The sequence below is a fragment of the Dermochelys coriacea genome, chromosome 28 (assembly GCF_009764565.3).
Source record: "Dermochelys coriacea isolate rDerCor1 chromosome 28, rDerCor1.pri.v4, whole genome shotgun sequence".
NCBI classification, from domain to species: Eukaryota; Metazoa; Chordata; order Testudines; family Dermochelyidae; genus Dermochelys; species Dermochelys coriacea.
The window spans coordinates 1,160,797-1,174,103 of record NC_050095.1 but is presented as its reverse complement, the minus strand read 5'-3'; the positions used below and the strand labels follow the sequence as shown (position 1 = coordinate 1,174,103).

General features: G+C 60.2%; 1 protein-coding gene across 1 annotated transcript; it reads left to right on the top strand.

Moving 5' to 3' along the window:
- Positions 1-2,334: 2,334 nt before the first annotated feature.
- On the top strand, positions 2,335-12,274 carry CHRNB1 (cholinergic receptor nicotinic beta 1 subunit). The gene is made up of 11 exons (XM_038386180.2): positions 2,335-2,511; positions 3,593-3,732; positions 4,897-4,941; positions 6,108-6,217; positions 6,430-6,538; positions 7,285-7,432; positions 8,850-9,041; positions 9,868-10,091; positions 10,263-10,435; positions 10,723-10,870; positions 11,928-12,274. Exons 1-11 carry the CDS (start codon positions 2,382-2,384, stop codon positions 12,066-12,068), a joined length of 1,560 nt encoding a protein of 519 aa, XP_038242108.2. The 5' UTR covers positions 2,335-2,381; the 3' UTR covers positions 12,069-12,274.
- Positions 12,275-13,307: the final 1,033 nt, after the last annotated feature.

Genomic DNA, 13,307 nt, shown 5'->3' with positions numbered 1-13,307 from the left:
CAGGGCCCCAACCTGCCCCCAAACACGTGTAGCGGGTGGGGGAGGGGAACACAGGACCCCCATGTGCCCCCCATTTCCTCTATCCATACCCCCTAGGCCTCTCCCCATTCCCCTGCTCCCTTCCCATCCTGACTGGCCCTTCCCTGGTCCCTCTTACTGCCCCTCCCCCTCCTTTCCTACCCCCTACTCCTTCCCTGCCTGCCCCTCCCCGTACTGCCCCCTGGCCCCCGTCCCTCTTTGGCCCCGGCCCTTACTTCCCACCCCATTTATAGTTCCTCCTCCTTCCTGCCCCTTCCCCACCCTCTCCCTGAACGGATAGCAATAAGGGCCAGGCCCTGGCCTGCACCCTGGGGTCCCTGCATGAATGACAGCCCCTCCCTCTGCAATAAACCCCCCAACCTTCTCCCCCCTCAGTACAAAGGGGCCAGGGCTCCCCCTGACCTGCACAACCAAGGGAATAAACCACATTTCTATGATTCTAGCCTGGCTCCTTGTGTCTGTGGGGGACTCCAGGCTGGGATCCGGCTCCGGGATTTACCCGTGTCCTGGGGTGGGGCTGTGGGGGACTCCACGCTGGGATCCGGCTCCAGGATTTACCCATGTCCTGGGGTGGGGCTGTGGGGGACTTTCAGATGGGATCCGGCTCCGGGATTTACCCGAGTCCTGGGGTGGGGCTGTGGGGGACTGCAGTGGGATCCAGCTCCGGGATTTACCTGTGTCCTGGGGGGGAGGGGCTGTGGGGGACTCCGGGCCAGGATCTGGCTCCAGGATTTACCCGTGTCCTGGGGTGGGGCTGTGGAGGACTCCAAGCCGGGATCCAGCTGCAGGATTTACCTGTGTCCTGGGGGGAGGGGCTGTGGGGGACTCCGGGCTGGGATCCGGCTCCGGGATTTACCCATGTCCTGGGGCGGGGCTGTGGGGGACTTCAGGCTGGGATCCGGCTCCAAGACTTACCTGTGTCTCGGGGGGAGGGGCTGTGGGGGACTCCGGGCTATGATCCGGCTCCGGGATTTACCCATGTCCCGGGGGGAGGGGCCGTGGGGGACTCCGGGCTATGATCCGGCTCCGGGATTTACCCATGTCCCGGGGGAGGGGCTGTGGGGGACTCCGGGCTATGATCCGGCTCCGGGATTTACCCATGTCCCGGGGGGGGGGCTGTGGGGGACTCCGGGCTATGATCCGGCTCCGGGATTTACCCATGTCCCGGGGGAGGGGCTGTGGGGGACTCCAGGCTATGATCCGGCTCCGGGATTTACCCATGTCCTGGGGGGAGGGGCTGTGGGGGACTCCGGGCTATGATCCGGCTCCGGGATTTACCCATGGCCGGGGGGGCGGGGCTGTGGGGGACTCCGGGCTATGATCCGGCTCCGGGATTTACCCATGTCCCGGGGGAGGGGCTGTGGGGGACTCCGGGCTATGATCCAGCTCCGGGATTTACCCATGTCCCGGGGGAGGGGCTGTGGGGGACTCCGATCCATGATCCGGCTCCGGGAGTTACCCATCTCCAGGAGGGGAGTAGGGGGTTATATGGGACTCCTGTCCAGCTCTGTGTCCCGGTGGGAGGGAGCAGCTACCCCCCAGCTCCGATCCAGGGGGGTGCTGCAATCCAGATCCGGGATTTACCCGCCTCCCGGAGTAGTGGCTGCCACTTAACTCCATTCCAGGCCACACCGGGCTCCAGTTCCAGGCCTTCCATCTCGCCGGCAAGGGGGACACGATCCTCCCCGGCCCCCCGGCCCCCGGCCCGGTTTTCCTCAGCCCCATGGAGGACCTGCCCCAGGGTCCATTCCAGGCCACGGGGGAATCTGGGTCCGGGTCTTCCCCGTCTCCGGGTGGCCTCAGCCCCTGACATCCGCCCCCACCCCTCTGTCTGTCCCCCATCCCCCACGCCCCTCCATCCCCCCACACCTGTCTGGCCACCCCCTCTATCCCCCATTTATCCATCCATCCGCATTCACACCCCTCCATCCATCTGTATCTATCTGTCTATCTCTCCCCATCGACCCCCTCTACCTTCCCCATTCACCCCCTCTATCTATCTATCTACCCCCCATCTATCTATCTATCCTCATACACCCCCTCTATCTATCTATCTACCCCATCCACCCCCCCATCTATCTATCTATCCTCATACACCCCCTCTATCTATTTATTCCCCAGCGGAGAGCCATGGGTTTGAATCCCGTTGGGGACCCTTCACCTCCCCTAGCAGTCTGTGGGTCCCAAAGGGTTAAAGATCCTTGCTCTCCCCCCCCCCCAACCCCTCAGTCCAGAACAGGTGGCGCCTCCAGATCTCCCATGGCAGCTGTGCAATGTGGCCCCCGCCCTGGAACTCTCCAGCCCCCACCCTACGCACACTCCAGCGACAGCTGGTGGGACCAATGGGGTGGCTGGTGGGGGGCGGGGGGCCTGGGTGGCAGCTGGGCCTCAAGGAGAGAGACGGACACACGGACGCAGCCATGGCGCAGGCGGCCCCAGTGCTGGTGACCCTCTGGCTTCTCCCGGCAGTGGGTAAGCTCAGCCCCCCACCCCGAGCCAGGCCCCAGCTAGAGAACAGGGTGTGGGGCCAGAGGGGGGACCCTCCAGGTAGAGCAGATAGAGCCATGGGCACTGGGGCACGATATGGGGACAGAGATTGGATGTAGATGTGGGGTGGTGGAGGGATAGATGGGGGGAGGGAAGGATGGATGGGGATGGATGGATGGATGGATAGATAGATAGAGGGGTGTGGGGATAGATAGAGGGGTATGGGGATGGATGGATGTAGGGGTGAATGGATGGGGTGGATGGGGATGGATGGATGGATAGATAGAGGGGTGTGGGGTGAATGGATGGAGGGGTGTGTGGGAATGGGTGGATGGATGGATGGGGATGGATGGATGGATAGATAGAGGGGTGTGGGGATTGATGTAGGGGGTGTGGGGATAGATGGATGGAGGGAGGTGTGGGGGTGAATGGATGGGGTGGATGGGGATGAATGGGTGGATAGATAGAGGGGTGTGGGGATGGATGGATGGATGGATGGAGGGGTATGGGAGTGGATGGATAGAGGGGGTGTGGGGTAGGTGGATGGATGGATAGATAGAGGGGTATGGGGATGGATGGAGGGAGATGTGGGGTGGGTGGATGGATAGATCGAGGGGTGTGGGGATGGAGGGAGGGGTGGATGGATAGATAGAGGGGTTTGGGGATGGATGGGGGGATGGATAGAGAGGTGTGGGGGTGAATGGAGGGGGTGGATGGGGATGAATGGGTGGATAGATAGAGGGGTGTGGGGATGGATGGATGGAGGGGTGTGGGAGTGGATGGATAGATAGAGGGGTTTGGGGATGGATGGGGGGATGGATAGAGAGGTGTGGGGGTGAATGGAGGGGGTGGATGGGGATGGATGGGTGGATGGAGGGATGTGGGGTGCGGGGATGGATGGAGGGGTGGATAGAGGGGTGTGGGGGTGGATGGAGGGGGAGGGAGGGATGGAGAGCCGGCTCAGTAGTTAGGTAAGTCCCATGGGGCAGAACCAGGCTGCAGGGGGGCGCATTGGGATACCTGACCCCCCCCCACGCACGCACACACACTTTCTCTCTCCTGGCAGTGACGGGCGGCTTGGAGGCAGAGGAGCGTCTCCTGGAGAAGCTGTTTGAGAACTATAACCCCAACGTCCGCCCCGCCCGCACCCTCACCGACAAGGTGTTCGTCCGGGTGGGCATGTCGCTGTCCCAGCTCATCAGCCTGGTGAGGAACCAGAGTTCTAGATCAGCCCCCCGTAATGGTCTAGACCAGGTTCTAGATCAGCCTCCTGGGCCAGCGCCCCCGGGTTTGTTGCTGGCCAAAAGAGAGGCCACGTTCTAGATTAGCCTAGGCGAGGAATGGTGGCTCAGGCTGTTCTAGACCCTGTTCTAGACCGGTCTAGTGCCTGTGGCTCCTGGTCCTTGATGGCCCAAAAAGGGACTGCAATCTAGATTCGCTTCCGGGGGGGGTGGGGGGCATTCTAGGCTGCTCAACCTTTCCCAGCTGAGCTGTGTGGCACGGCCACGCGGGCTGCCCAGAGAAGACCGTCCTCTCGGCGACGGTCCAGACTGGTTACCGAGGCTATTTCGGGCTGGGTTCTAGAGTGGCCTAGAACATCGCCACTCTTGATCAGCACTGGCCAGCGGGTGCTGTGCTCTGAGATTACCTCCCTGGCGGCCGCCTAGACCAATCACCCCCCTCCCCCAGTGCTAGTCTATACCTTGCTCTAGAGTAGCCGAGACCCGGGCACTGTGTCCTGGAGGTTCTCCCCGGTGATGTTCCAGAGCCATTCTAGCCCATGTTCTAGAGCAGCCTCGCTCGCCTCTGCTCCTGGGATGCCCTGACTGTGTTCTAGACTAGCTTCCCAGTGGTTTCTTCCAGGCCCGGGGCCCAAGCCACTCTAGAGCGACCTAGAACATGGTTGCTTCTGGGCCTCTCGTTCTAGATTTCTTTTTTCAGGCAGCTAGCGCCCGTGGGGGGCCGGGAGGGCAGCAGGACCCCCGGCTCTGGCAGGGAGAGGGTTAAGGATCTCCCCTCCACCCCCTTGGCCCGGGGACAGAGACAGCAGCTGTCACGGAGGCCCATCCCGGGCGCGTTATAAATAGCAGTGGACGGGGAAGGGGGGAGGAAATGCGGCTGGAGGGGGAGGGGCAGCTGGCTATGTGCATGAGGTTGGCACCCCAGGTGGGAGTCCATCTCAGCCCCATCTACCCCCCCATAAACCCACCCCCACTGTCCCGTCTCCCCAGAAAGGGCTCTATCCCTCCCAAGATCCCCCTCACCGGGAGGGGCATTCTCAAGGGGGTTACACGGGGGGCGGGGAGGCGGATTCTGGAGGTGAGGGGGTATCCCCCGAATGACTTTTTAACCCTTTCTCACCCCCCACAGAACGAAAAAGATGAGGAGCTGACCACGAAGGTGTATATGGACCTGGTGGGTACCATCCCCCCCCATCCCAAAACATTTCCATGCCTACTGCCCACCCCCCACCATCCCAGCCCAGATGGGCGGCTGGGTCTGCGTTCCCCAGTCTGCCTCTTCACACCTGGGCAGGTAGCTGGCGCCACCTGATGGCTGCTGGGAGGAAGAGCACGGGAAGATTTCTGGTTTGTGGGGGTGGGGAGAGTTCGGTGGGTTGTAAAAAGGGGGGGGGCCCAATGGGGAAATGTGCCCCAGCTCTGCTTCCTTATTTATAACAGGAGCCGGTGGGGGCTGGTCCATTCCCAGCTCAGCCACAGACGGCGGGCAGGTCACTGCCTGGCTCAGTTTCCCCATTTGTGCCATGCGGCAAACAGCCCTGCCCGGCCTCACAGGGTGGGGAGGGGCTGGAATGACAAACACAGGGGGAGGAGTTCTTTCTTCCTTTCACACTCATCCTTTCTTTCTTTCTTTCTTTCTTTCTTTCTTTCTTTCTTTCTTTCACACTCATCCATTCTTTCTTTTTCTTTCACACTCATCCATTCTTTCTTTCTTTCTTTCTTTCTTTCTTTCACACTCATCCATTCTTTCTTTTTCTTTCACACTCATCCATTCTTTCTTTCTTTCTTTCTTTCTTTCTTTCACACTCATCATTCTTTCTTTCTTTCTTCTTTCTTCTTTCACACTATCCATTCTTTCTTCTTTCTTTCTTTCTTCTTCTTTCACACTCATCCATTCTTCTTTCTTCTTTCTTTCTTTCTTTCTTCTTTCACACTCATCCATCCATTCTTTCTTTCTTTCTTTCTTTCTTTCTTTCACACTCATCCATTCTTTCTTTCTTTCTTTCTTTCTTTCTTTCTTTCTTTCTTTCACACTCATCCATTCTTTCTTTCTTTCTTTCTTTCTTTCTTTCTTTCACACTCATCCATTCTTTCTTTCTTTCTTTCTTTCTTTCTTTCTTTCACACTCATCCATTCTTTCTTTCTTTCTTTCTTTCTTTCTTTCACACTCATCCATTCTTTCTTTCTTTCTTTCTTTCTTTCTTTCTTTCTTTCACACTCATCCATTCTTTCTTTCTTTCTTTCTTTCTTTCTTTCTTTCTTTCTTTCTTTCTTCACACTGTTCCCTTTTTCTTTCCTTCTTTCCCCTCTCCGTCCATCCCTCTCTCTTGGCCGTACCAGGAGTGGACGGACTATCGCCTGAGCTGGAACCTGTCCGACTTCGACGACATCACGGCCATCCGGACGTCCTCCGACAAAGTCTGGCTCCCGGACATCTCCCTCATGAACAAGTGAGCGGGGGGCCGGGGGGCTGCGGGGGACCCCAGGAGGGAGCAGACAGAGGCCCTAGGCAAGGTGGCCATGGTGTGTGAACAGTACAAGCTGGTGTCCTTCGCCCACGTGACGCCCCTTCTTTCTTTCTTTCTTTCTTTCTTTCTTTCTTTCTTTCTCACACATCCATTTTTCTTTCTTTCTTGCTCATCACATTCTTTCTTTCTTTCAGTAATGATGGGAATTTCGACATCGCCTTGCCTGTGAACGTTTTGGTCTCTCACACTGGGACCGTTCGCTGGCTTCCCCCAGCTCTCTACCGCAGCAGCTGCAGTATCCAGGTGAGGGGGGCACCATGCTGCAGGGGACGGAGGGGGTCAGCAGGGGGCGCTGTGCAGCAGAGCGGGGCCAGCAGGGGGCGCTGTGCAGGAGAAGGGGGCCCAGCAGGGGGGTGCTGTGCAGCTCGGGGGGGCCAGCAGGGGGGCTCTGTGCAGCAGAGCGGGGCCAACAGGGGGGCGCTGTGCAGCAGAGTGGGGCCAGCAGGGGGCGCTGTGCAGGAGGGGGGCCCAGCAGGGGGCGCTGTGCAGGAAAAGGGGGCCCAGCACGGGGGGTGCTGTGCAGGAAAAGGGGGCCCAGCAGGGGGGCTCTGTGCAGCAGAGCGGGGCCAACAGGGGGGCGCTGTGCAGCAGAGTGGGGCCAGCAGGGGGCGCTGTGCAGGAAAAGGGGGCCCAGCACGGGGGGTGCTGTGCAGCTCGGGGGGGGCCAGCAGGTGGCGCTGTGCAGCAGAGCAGGGCCAGCAGGGGGCGCTGTGCAGCAGAGTGGGGCCAGCAGGGGGGGCCCAGCAGGGGGTGCTGTGCAGGAGAAGGGGGCCCAGCAGGGGGCGCTGTGCAGGAGGGGGGCCCAGCAGGGGGCACTGTGCAGGAAAAGGGGGCCCAGCACGGGGGGTGCTGTGCAGCTCGGGGGGGCCAGCAGGGGGGGCCCAGCAGGGGGTGCTGTGCAGGAGAAGGGGGCCCAGCAGGGGGCGCTGTGCAGCAGAGGGGGCCCAGCAGGGGGCGCTGTGACCACGCTCTCTCTCTCTCCTGCCCAGGTGACCTACTTCCCCTTCGACTGGCAGAACTGCACCATGGTGTTCCAGTCGTACGCCTATGGGGCAGCCGAGCTCGGGCTGCTGCACCCCCTGGACGAGGAGGGGCGCGAGGTGCGGGAGATCGTCGTCTTCGAGAACACCTTCATCGGTGAGCCGGGCGCCGCACACTCACCCCCAGCGACACACGCACACACACTGACACACAGCACTACACATGCACACACATTGACACGGACAACACTACACGTGCACACACAGCTACACAGGCACACACACAGCACTACACACACATGCACAGCGACACATGCACACACACAGCTACACACAGAGAGAGACACAGAACTACACACACACACACACCACTATACACAGAGACAGCTACACAGAGAGACACACACAGCTACACATGCACACAGCTACACACACAGACACACCCACACAGAGCTACATGCACACACAGAAGCACACAGCTACACACGCACACACACAGAGACACACACACAGACCTTCACTCACAGAGAGAGCTAAACACACTCAAAACACAGAGCCATGCATGCAAAATCACAACACACACAGAGCTACACACACATACAACTATACAGGCACACACACACAGCTACATGCACACACAGCTACACCAAGAGAGACACACACACAGTTACACACGCACACACACACAGAGCTACACACAGCACAGAGCCAACACATGCACAATCACAACACACACAGAGCTACAGACACACAGCTACAGACACACACAGTCACAAATGCACAATCAAATCACATACACCTACATACACAATCACACACAGAGCTACACACACACAAAGCCACGCATACACAACCACACCACACATTGCTACACACAAATACAGTTACACACACACCCCTACACACGCACAGCCACGCACACAACACACAGTCATCTCAAACATGCACAGAGCTACACACACACTGCCATCTCTCTCTGTCACACACACACACAGCCAGGCATGCAGAACCACAACACACACATAGAGAGGTACACACACAGAGCCATATCTCACATGCCCCACAACACACAGAGCAACATCCCCTCCAAACAGAGCTACACACACACATTGACAACCACAACACACACAGAGCGACGCACACAGGAACAAACACACAGCTACACACACATGCAGAGTGTCACACACAAGGACCACACAGAGCAACACACACACACAACCGTGATGCACACAGCAAAACACACCCAGAGCAATACACACACAAAGCCACAACACACACAGGCAGAATGACACACAGCCGCACCACAAATGCAGTGACCAACACACAAACCCACAACACCCACAGAGCAACACACACACAATGTGACACACACAGAGCCCCCACACGCACACATGCGCGCGCACACAGAATTACTTGATGCATGGACACAACCCGCACAGCCAATCAATGCATATTCTGGGTAGTGATCCCACTTCTGCTACCAATTGTCTTTGAGCCCCACTCCCCTGCAACTCCTAGTTGGGTGACTCTGGTTTGGCATCCCTTGGCCCCTAACCCGCCTCTCTGCCCTCCAGACAACGGGCAGTGGGAGATCCGGCACAAGCCAGCACGGCACAACACACTGCCCGGGGATCCACAACACGAGGACCTGACCTTCTACCTCATCATCCGCCGCAAGCCGCTCTTCTACATCATCAACGTCATCATCCCTTGCATCCTCATCACCATCCTGGCCATCTTCGTCTTCTACCTGCCCCCCGATGCTGGTGGGTGCTGGGCAGATGGGCCTGGGCTGCCCCAGTGCAGTGGCGTAGGGGGGCAGGGCTGGACCCATTCCAGGGGGGCAGGAACCCGTTGCCAGGTTTCCCTCTCCTCCCAGGAACCGCCCCCTTTCCAGGGGGCTGAGGAATCTGGTGCCGGGACTCCGGTCTCCCTCAGCAGACCTGAGTCCATCCTAAATGGGTGCCTTGGCAGACTAGAAGCCATGCAAGATGGGCACTGGATTCCCTGTCCCTGGGTGAGACCAGAGGCCAGGTCAGATGGGCACCAGAATCTCCTGTGCCAGGAGAGAGACCAGAGGCCATGCTAGATGGACCCCACAACCCCCTGTTGCTGGGGAGAGACCAGAGGCCATGTGAGATGGGCACCAGAATCCCCTGTGCCAGGAGAGAGACCAGAGGCCATGCAAGATGGGCACTGGATTCCCTGTCCCTGGGTGAGACCAGAGGCCAGGTTAGATGGGTCCCACAAACCCCTGTTGCTGGGAAGAGCCCAGACAACATGTTAATTGGGCCCTGCAACCACCTGTCAGTGGGGAGAGACCAGAGGCCATGCTAGATGGACCCCACAACCCCCTGTTGGTGGGGAGAGACCAGAGGCCATGTGAGATGGCACCACAATCCCCTGTGCCAGGAGAGAGACCAGAGGCCACGTGAGATGGGCACCAGAATCCCCTGTGCCAGGAGAGAGACCAGAGGCCATGTGAGATGGGCCCTCTGTCACTGGGGAGAGCCCAGAGGCCAGGCTAGATGGACACAGGTCTCCCAGTCCTCCCCAGGCCTGGCTGATGCTCCCTTCGCGGTCTCTGCCCAGGGGAGAAGATGACCCTGTCCATCTTTGCCCTGCTCACCCTCACCGTCTTCCTGCTGCTGCTGGCGGACAAGGTGCCGGAGACCTCGCTGGCGGTGCCCATCATTGTCAAGTACCTCATGTTCACCATGATCCTGGTGACCTTCTCCGTCATCCTCAGCGTGGTGGTGCTCAACCTGCACCACCGGTCGCCCAACACCCATGACATGCCCTTCTGGGTCAAGCAGGTAACGCTCCCCCTGCACCCCCTTCCCCTCCTCACCCCCAGCTCCCGTCCGCCCCAGGGCGGGGGCTGGCTGGCTCAGGGGGGCAGGGAATGGGGCCCGGGGCCTGTCCCCTCTAGGAGACAGCCCAGGGAGGGGGCTCATGGGGGGCTCTGGATTCTCTCTCCCGGGCAGATTTTCATTCACCAGCTCCCCCGGTACCTGGGACTGCAGAGGCCGAAACCAGAGCCTGTCCTGAAACCTCCCCCGGCCCCCCGACAGGAATTGGGGGTGAAGAGCAACAGGGGCACAGACGAGTATTTCATCCGCAAACCCAGCTGTGACTTCCTCTTCCCCAAACCCAGCAGGTCAGAAGGAGGGGGGGTGCTGTGGGGCGGGGGGCTCAGCGGAGGGCGCTGTTCTGCACAGAGTGAGGTGTTTGACTCCATAGAGTGCAGCTTATGTCACACCCCACCCCAGAGGTGGGCGCATCTCGGCACCGGGCGAGGGGTCCCTGTGTCACCAGCTGCCCTGCCCCAGAGGTGGCCGCATCTCGGCGCCGGGCAAGGGGTCACCGGCCGCCCTGCTCCAGAGGTGGCCGCATCTCTTGGGCCCCTGTGGAGGTCTTCCCGGCTCTTTCCGGTTAACCCTTCAGGTTCTACCAGGACCCCTTCTCGCAGGACCTGAGGCGGTTCATCGACAGGCCGAGCGAATGCCTCGTCCTGCCGCCCGACCTCAAGTCCGCCATGGACGCCGTCACCTACATCGCCCGGCAGCTGCAGGACCAGGAGGACTACGACACGGTGAGTGGGGGCCGGCTGCCCATCACCCGTGGACTCTGACTCCAGCCCCAGCCAACACCCCCCACTCCCCGGGATCGGAGCTTGTCTGTCTGTCCAGCGCTGAGCGCGGTGGGGGGCTTTGCCCATACCCCGGAGGGTGGAATGAGGAGCACAATGGGGCAAGTTTTGGGGAAGGGGCTCAGTGGGGCAGTTTTGGGAGGGTCAGTGGGGCAAGTTTAGGGGGTTGTGGGGCAGGGTTAGGGGGTTGGTGGGGCAGAGTTAGCGGCCAGCGGGTCAAGTTTAAGGGAATCCATTGGTCAGGTTTAGGGGATCAGTGGGGCAGGGTTGGGGGCCCTTATGAGTCAGGGTTAAGGGGATCCAATGGGGCAGTCTTGGAGTGGTGGGGAAGATTTGTGGGGGTTGGTGGGGCAGAGTTAGGGGTCCAGTGGGGCAGGCTTGGGCCAATGGGGCGGGTGTGGGGAGATGTGTCGGGCAAGTTTAGGGGCCAAAGGGTCAAATTGAGGGGCTTGTGAGGCAGGATTAGGGGACTGGTGGGGCAGGGGTAGAGGCCAGTGGGTCAAATTTGGGGGGGTCAATGGGTCAGGATTAGGGGATCTGAGGGCCAGGGTTGGGGGCCCCTATGGGTCAGGGTTAAGGGGGGCCAATGGGGCAGCCTTGGGGGGTCAGGGAGCTTTATGGGGGTCAGTGGGGCAGGGTTGGGGGCCACAATGGGGCTGGGTTAAGAGGGGGCCAATGGGGCAGTCTTGGGGGGTTGGGGGAGGTTTAAGGGGGTTGGTGGGGCAGGGTTGGGGGCCATAATGAGGCAGGGTTGGGGGCAGCCAATGGGGCAGACTTAGGGAGTGGTAGGGAGGTTTATGTGGCCCAGTGGGGCAGGGTAGGGGGCCACAATGGGGCAGGGTTTGGGGCAGCCAATGGGACAGACTTAGGGGGTGGTGGGATGGTTTAAGGAGGGTCAGTGGGGCGAGGTTAGGGGTCACGAGCTGCACCTACTCAGCCGAGAGGGGGCGGCAAGGAGCAGCCCCCCACCTCACTCCCCCTGCCCCCCATCTCCCCCCAGCTCAAGGAGGACTGGCAGTACGTGGCCATGGTCGTCGACCGCCTCTTCCTCTGGACGTTCATCACCTTCACCAGCGTCGGGACCCTCACCATCTTCCTCGACGCCAGCTACAACCTGCCCCCCGCGCACCCCTTCCCCTGAGCCCCACTGCTTCCGCTGTGAATCCGGAGTCACTCCGCTGATCCCCAGCGGGCGTGTGAACGCGATTGGGAGTGACTCCGGATGTGCTCCCCGGGGAGATTGATGGAGTCAGTTCTGCCTGTGATCTCCAGGGGCGCTGTGAGGTGCTGGTGGTTGTTTTCTGGGGCTGAATAAATCCTAGTTTTGGTTTACAGTAAAACCGGATCCTTTGGCTTCATTTAATCCGGAGTCTAGTGGGTTAGAGTTGGGGGGGGGCACTGCTGGGAGCCAGGACTCCTGGGTTCTCTCCCCGGCTCTGGGAGGGGAGTGGGGGCTGGTGGGTTAGAGCAGGGGGGGCTGGGAGCCAGGACTCCTGGGTTCTATCCGCAGCTCCAGGAGGGGAGTGGGGGCTGGTGGTTAGAGCAGGGGCAGGTAGTTGGGTCTGGCAGGGAGACCTAAATTAGGGGATCATCTCCCACGCCTCCCCTCCCCCCGTGTTCCTCGCACGTTTGCCGGGAGATTTGGTCCTTTAATGTTAATCATCAGCTCAAGTTTTACATCAGAATCTGCTGACTCTTAAATGAAAAAGACCCACGGGGGGTGGGGGGACTGGCTGGCTCAGGGGGGCAGGGAACGGGGCAGGGGTCTGTCCACTCTGTGGGGTGCCGGGCCTCCGGCCACAGGGCAGGGACTGGCTGGCTCAGGGGGGCAGGGAACGGGGCAGGGGTCTGTCCACTCTAGGGGGCGCTGCCTCTGGGGGGCTGTGTCGCTTGGTAGGGGGCGGGGCAGGGGGTAGGAATTCTTAGCGGCTGTCCTAGCCGCCGTGGGTCCCTTGCCCATGGGGCGGAGGGGTCAGGGTATGGGCCTGACATGTCCTGTGATTCTCAACAGCTCTGGATTCCCTGAGACTCACCCTTGGCCCCCATTCGGGGTCTCTCCAGCTCATGGCCAAGGGACGCCAGGACTCCTGGGTTCTCTCCCCAGCTATGGGAGGGGAGGGGGGCTGGTGGGTCAGAGCGGGTGGGGGCTGGGAGCCAGGACTCCTGGGCTCTATCCCCAGCTTGCGGACATTGTGTGTCTTGAATTCCAGCTCCCCCCCCCCCCGCGACCTACTAAACACCCCCTCCCGTCCCACAGGTGGGGAGAGAACCCAGGAGTCCTGAATCCCCTCCCAGATCTCAGCCCATAACCCAGGAGCCCCCGCTCCATTTTAGTTCCCCATCTGTTCGTACGCGTTCACCTTCCTCGCTCCCCATAAGC